The sequence below is a fragment of the Haplochromis burtoni genome, unplaced genomic scaffold (assembly GCF_018398535.1).
Source record: "Haplochromis burtoni strain Fernald_Lab_line unplaced genomic scaffold, NCSU_Asbu1 Contig_416, whole genome shotgun sequence".
NCBI lineage: Eukaryota > Metazoa > Chordata > Actinopteri > Cichliformes > Cichlidae > Haplochromis > Haplochromis burtoni.
This window is the reverse complement of record NW_024582777.1, coordinates 46,780-53,580: the sequence shown is the minus strand read 5'-3', so window position 1 is coordinate 53,580 and position 6,801 is coordinate 46,780. Positions and strand designations below refer to the sequence as shown.

General features: G+C 39.7%; 1 protein-coding gene across 1 annotated transcript in view; it reads right to left on the bottom strand.

Moving 5' to 3' along the window:
• The window catches only part of LOC102299992 (potassium voltage-gated channel subfamily H member 5), a 189,377-nt gene extending 183,436 nt beyond the window's left edge, over positions 1-5,941 (bottom strand). Inside the window, exons 1-2 of the mRNA XM_005949612.3 lie at positions 5,511-5,941; positions 2,664-2,770 (exon numbers count right to left, since the gene is read on the bottom strand). Of these exons, the coding sequence (XP_005949674.2) occupies positions 2,664-2,770; positions 5,511-5,533 (130 nt within the window). The 5' untranslated portion in view covers positions 5,534-5,941. The remainder of the gene's footprint in view (positions 1-2,663; positions 2,771-5,510) is intronic.
• Between the last annotated feature and the right edge of the window lie 860 nt (positions 5,942-6,801).

The window sequence follows — 6,801 nt, the reverse complement described above, 5'->3', positions numbered from 1 at the left end:
TATATATATATATACACATGTTTAAATCTATATGCCAATAATGGATTTTAGAGATATTTATCTTAATAAAGAAAACAACTGAATTACACACCAGTGTGTGATAACCATTATTTTTAAATCTGGTTAAAGGGGATTTTTTTCAAAAAGTGCTTGCTCATAGGGGGTCGTCTGATTGTATATAAGCACCTTGAGATGAATGTTGTTGTAATTTGGTGCTATATAAATAAAATTTAATTTGATTTAATTTAATTTAAAAACATAAGTCAAATAAAAAGAAATATCATATTCTGCTTTCTTACTTTGAAATTGAAGCAATTTTGTGGCAATGAACATGCTAACTCATTAGTACAAAAGGCTGAGTTGAGTCCTGAACCAGCACTCACATGGCACTTGGGTACTTTGTGAGAGTGGTAAACATGGCAATTGAACTAAGTGGATGTGTCAGAGGTCAAAGTGATATTCTTTCCGCTTTTAAGGGGGCAGTGGATGGCACCCTAAGGAAGCCAGTAGATAAAGAAGCAAAACAATTAATCTACATGTACTAAGGAAAAGAAGAGAAAATACTTCACACATAAAGAATTCGCCTTATTCACGTATTACACAAACGCCTCTATGAGGGCCCTGCTCTCATAATTTGTCATCAAATTTGTGCCATGGTAAAATTTTTATTTCCTTCTCCATTCTGCACTCAAAGATGGACCATTTTGTAGTTCCAGCTTGTCAGTTGTCCTAACACGCTGATCTAGTACCTCTTAGGTTAACATTATAAGCACTGACAGGTAAAGTGAATGGCTCATGGCTCCTGTTAGTGGGTGGGATATCCGGTCTTTAAGTGTTGACATATGAACCCTGCTTCCGGGTCCAAACTACTCTGCGTTTATTAAGGTTGTTGTGTTTTTAACGTATTTTAATGCTTTGTATCTTGTTCTACTTAATCTGAAGAAGCCTCTAAAAAAAAGGCTGTAATCACTGTCCGCCTCTCTCAGTTTTTATTACCACTGTTCATTCTAAAGCTCAGTTTTTAAAACCTTGTTATGTGATTACAGCCCAGCACAGGCAGCAGTATATTAATGACTAACCTGGTATTGTGGATGGATTATCTCAGTTGTTCAGTTGTTTGGTCCATTTTCAGGATTCTGTCATACAATTGTGTTTGTCCCTAACAATCGGGAACCCTCACGTTAACTTTTATTAAGTGGAAAAAAGTTTTCACTGTGCTAATGTGTTTATAGTATGCTAACCCTAGCTGTGTAGCTAGCCACCATGTAGCACACCGTTACATACCAGCTAGCCCAACTTCAGTAGCCCTACAAACGTCACTACTGTTTAGATTTCTGTCTTCATTTATGTCAGAAGTGATAACAGAGCTGTACGTTTTAATTTTTTCAGAAATCCCTCAGTCAGAACATGGTATGTTTAGATGGAAACTAGCGAGCTAACTCCCTGCTATCTTCTTACTCTGTTTAACTTCATAAAACCTGTTTTCATGGATGCCTGAATGTTAAACTTAATTGTTACACCTGGTAGAGCAGCCATACTGATCATTTTATTACAGATGACAGAATTTATACAGTTTTTAAACTCTCAGTGATGCTGCAATGTTTGTTTGACTTTGGGACCCGAAGCGGAGTTTGGACCCGGACACGGCTCAGACTTAAAGACCTTATAGAGATAAAGAGTCCATTTAGTCCTTAAAGTTAATGTGTTAGAAGAAGGAAAAAGAGGCAAGCGTAAGGATTTAAGCAACTTTCACAAGGACCTGTAACGGGTTCTGGGTTTTTCCTGCAGTGGATAGTATCTATCAAAAGAGGCCCACAGAAGAAACAGTGGTGAACCAGCAAAAGGGTCATGGACAGCCAAGTCTCATTCATATGTGTCGAGCGAAATCTGTTCCATGTGATCCAACAGATGAGCTATTTTAGCTCAAAATGCCAGTAAAGTTAAAGCTGGTTCTGATAGAAACATGTCAGAATCCACAGTACATCACAATTTGTTCTGTATGGGGCTGCATAGCCGCAGACCAGTCAGGGTGACCACGCTGACTACTATCCATGCTGAGAGCACCAACAGTGGCCATGTGAGCATCAGCATTGGAGAACGGAGGAATGGAAGAAGGTGATGATGAATCTTTTACATCATGTGGAAAACCGGATACATCTGCGTCACTTACATGCGAAATACCTGGCACCAGGATGCACTATGGAAAGAAGTCAAGCTGGATGAGGCAAGGCAGGTGGTCATAATGTTATGCCCAGTTGGTATATTTTACTATTGTTCAAATACACAGTCAACAACACTGTGTTTACATTTTTAAATTCATTTTATCAAATTGTATCTGCCCTCCATTTATTGCCTTTATCTAACATGAGCAGTGATTTAAATCTCACATCCTTAAAGACATATAAATAAAAAAAGTCTGTCAAGCACATGTAAAATCAAACAAAAATGAAAAGAACATGTTCATTAGAAATAATCGATTGATAGAATGTTAAAATCAGAATACAAAAACATAACTGAACTTAACATAACTCAACTGAATACACACTGATAGAAATGATGACAACAATGCAGACAGAAGGCTATCAGTAATGTATATGTGTTAAAAAAAATTACATAAAAGACATGATGAGACACATCAAGAAATAACTGAAGTGAACACTCACTGTTCTTTCTGTACAGCAGGATTTCAAAGCAGTTAGATTCATAATTGTCGAACGTCTGTCTGACTTTATCGATGGTCTTCTTGTCTGTCAGCTCTCCGTACATAAAACTGTGAAGGGAAATAAGCAATATGAGAAACTGCAACAATCAATCATCAGTCTTTCATGCCTCTGTATGATATTTCATATATGTTATTAATGGTACTGTCAATGTGTTATCTCACCATCAAAACTCCATTAATTCTTATGTTTGGTTCAATAGAATAAAGTGATGCAACGGTTAAAGGATAAATTGGGCTCACAGGGATGTGAGTGCAGATTTTTTCTGGGCTGTAATCATTCCACAAAGGGAACATTTATACATTTCTCCTACTTTGTTTTCCAAGATCAAATTCCAGTTCCAGTTTGCACATCCACACACATTTGTACTTTTTAGAGTGGGCACAGATTCAGTCACTATTTCATCCATTATACTGCCACAGTGCAGGTCATTGGACGTTTTCAGAAAACTGGGATTTGACATCTAACCCCACCCTCTAACCCAGGGTTGTCAAACTCAAATACACAGTGGGCCAAAATTCAAAACTAGCACAAAGTCGCGGGCTAATGTTAATATTTATTGAAATATATTTATTCCTCCAGATATAAGAATGAATCTTTTCTTATGGACTCAAACACATTTTGCTGAAAAACTGAATATGGAACAAGCAAAGCTTAATACTAAACAATATATATATTAGCTGTATAATACCAGTAGGCCAGCTCTAATAGTAATTTGGTATGGCTTCGCGGGCCAAATGTAATTAGGCTGCGGGCCAAATTTGGCCCGCGGGCCAGAGTTTGACACCTATGCTCTAACCTCTAATGGAATGGGCCAAAGTTGAATGTCGCCTTCTAGCAATGTCACCAGTGATGTCAGACATATTAGTAAGCAGAGTGGAAAATTCAACCTGGCCTTACTGCGAGCGGAAGACAGGCATACAGAGAAATAGTTCAGTGAAATGATGTGAAAAATCAAGCACAGCATTAGTTTAGGATTAGCTGTTGTCAGTGCCAGCGTACATCCTCCGCTGGCCTTTCTATCCATCCAATAAGTGAATCTGTGAATCAGTGTGGGCAGACTAAAGCTGCTTAATCTGCCCACAGTTCTTAAGTTAATTAATGTCATATCTTTCTTGTTCTGTATGGGAGTCTCCTGCTCTCACGGGCTTTGGCTTTCCACATTTGCATGTTGAATTACTGGGAAATCCAGCAATACACGTGTAGTGGTGTGGTGATCGGCCTATGGGACCAGTCTAAAACACGAGTCCTTCGTAGGTTGGCTGATAAAAATCCAAAAGCAAAACACTGCAATTTGTATAGCATAATGTTTCATCTTCAATTCGCAGCTGAAGAGGTCTACCTTCACTTTTTATGAAATTGTTTTGTTTTTTCCTTGACTTACTGCTATTAGGATTTATGTGAAATGTCAGCACATCTGCACCACTGTTACCGATTCATACCTTTTGTACCACAGTTAAAAGACTAAAAAGAAAAAGAAATGTCTCTGGACCCCATTAACAGGCTGCTGTCTTCCATCAGTTTGGCAGCAGCCTGTAAGTTTAAGCTCTCAGTGGCCTCTTCAATCCTCTCAGTGTCACGACTGAGCGCATTGTCAGTCTCAGTGTCCTCTTCAGCCCAGAGCAGCAGGAAGCACAGGGATAAATCCGTGTCTCTGTTCTCACTCAGCTCAGTGTCCGAATGGAGTCTTTTTAGCTGCAGGCTAGTCAAGGCCGACCCCACCCCCACCCACGCCACACACACACACACACACACCACCCTCCAGTCACATCTGAGAGCAGCCTGAGGAAAGGGAGTCAAATTTTAAAACATCTTGACTGACAGGCGAGCAGGGCACCGTCCTCGAGGTGGACCGGGAAGAGCTCCCCTGACAGCTCCAGACTGGATTCATTTCAGACACTCACTGAGTGGTGTGCCATCCTCTCTCTACTTCCTCTCTTTCAAAACAAGAGTTTTTCTTTTGGCTAGAGGAGGACAGAATTAGGGAGGTGCAAAACAACTGACACTTTGAAACCTTTTCTTTGTTTGTGTGTATCTTTGCAGGCTAAATAGAGAACTTTGAAAGTGACAGGGTTTGAGCTGTGAATCATGGCTAGTCTGGTGTGGTTATAAATACAATAGTGTTGAAAAAAATATATAAATATATATTGGTTTTTTATGAGTCCCACTCTCACTGAAGAATAAACCATTAAAAATGCATAAACCCGGGAGCTAAATAAGACATATGAGTCTACTAGAAATTCAGCAAAGGACTGTATGCAAATGTGAAGATGAAATTTAATGCATATATAGCTAAACTGGGATTGGATTATTGCTCCATTACCACGCTATAACTAATAATGCTGTTACACAACAATACGTGCATATTTGCAGTCTTTAAAATGAACCTATTCTTATTTCCACCTTTTTTCTTCTTGGACTCAAAGACAGTAGCTCTGCATAATTCAGAGTTCAAAATAGTTGATCTCATGCTGGACCTTGATGCACCCCTCAATCAACCCACTGTCTTAAGCTGTGTTTTAGCCAACCTTCTTCTGATTGGCTGTTCCTTCCAGACGTTAGGTTCAAAAACCAAGCAGGCAGGTCGACTTTGGTCGCAGCCAATCACATACAAGTAAACTGCTCTGACTGCAGTTTACTAAGTTTTTCAGTTTATTACCTGAACTTTCAGATATTTTTAATTTGAGCATCCTTCAGTGCAACAGTAAATATATGCCAGAAAACAAATAAAAACATATCAGGTCCACTTCAAATGTCTGGTAATGATACAAAATCTAATTTGACTTGTACCTGCATGTGCTGCTCTTCTGCATGACCTCGGCTCTGTGGAAGCCAGACAGCTTGCAGAATCCGTCATTACTGTAAACTATGGGCCACTCCACGATCTGGGCGTTTCCCAGGAGAAAGCTGGTCTCTGACAGACAGACAGGAAAGACAGAACATCAGCTCCAGACAGCATCAAATATAAATAACAGATAAAAGGCTACAAAGCTTCTTAGCCTCTGAGGAGGACTGGATAAAGATGTGTTAGACTGGCCGTGTCAGTTTTAGTTTTGCTCTTCATGAAGCCAACATTGTTCTGTTTGTAGTCTTAGTGGGAAGAGATTAAAGGAGAGTTTCTGGTTTGAGGACCTCAGAATTTCAGAGGATGCATACTTTAATTGATCTTTGAAAACTGATTGTAAAGGTTCATTAAGCTTTGCTTTAAATATACTATATTATTATACTAGTAATGAACCTTTTGTTTAGCCAAACCACAAAAAAGTGATTCGACTTTAAACCGATTTGTTAGAGCTCTTGTTGCAAAGCTATTAAACCAGAGGAAATGGTTTGACCATCAATAAAGCTAAAAGCAGGTTTAGAGGGTGTTTTACACTAAAAAGACTAAGTCTGAAACAACTTCTCACAGCGGAGGGAACATGCTGCACTGATAACATGAGGAGGAACGATTACAGCAAGCAAGAACTCTGTGAGCCAGCATGCAGTAAGACAGACTTCAAAAACTCTGAACTTAAAAGCTGCAGCCGTATGTGTGCCCTATGGAATAAGGAACTGAGTAAGGCTTACTTCAAGACAGTCAGCCTGAATCAAATCGACACTGGTTAGGCTACTCAATGACCTTAATGTGCTTCTGGTGCCTGAGCAAAATGTTTTGGGTCATTGCCATGCTGGAAGCTCCATGATCCATCTTCAGTGTCTCGTCCATGATTTTAAGGGGTAAATCGACTGATTCTTATATAGCGCTTTTCTACTCCCCCTGAGCACTCAAAGCTATAACATGCACATTCACCCAATCACACCCATTCACACAAGCACATCCTTCAATGTTTACTATCTAACATTCACGCTCATTCATACTCCGATGGATGTATCGAAGAGAACTTGGGGTTAGTATCTTGCCCGAGGATGCTTGGCATGCCGGGGATCGGCAGGGATCGAAGCACTAACCTTCCGATCAGTAGATGATCTGCTCTACCTCCCGAGCTACAGCCACCCCTTAATACTGTGAAGTCATCCTGTACCCTTAACAGAAAAACAACCCTAAAACATAATGTTTCCACCTCCATGCTTGACTGTGAGG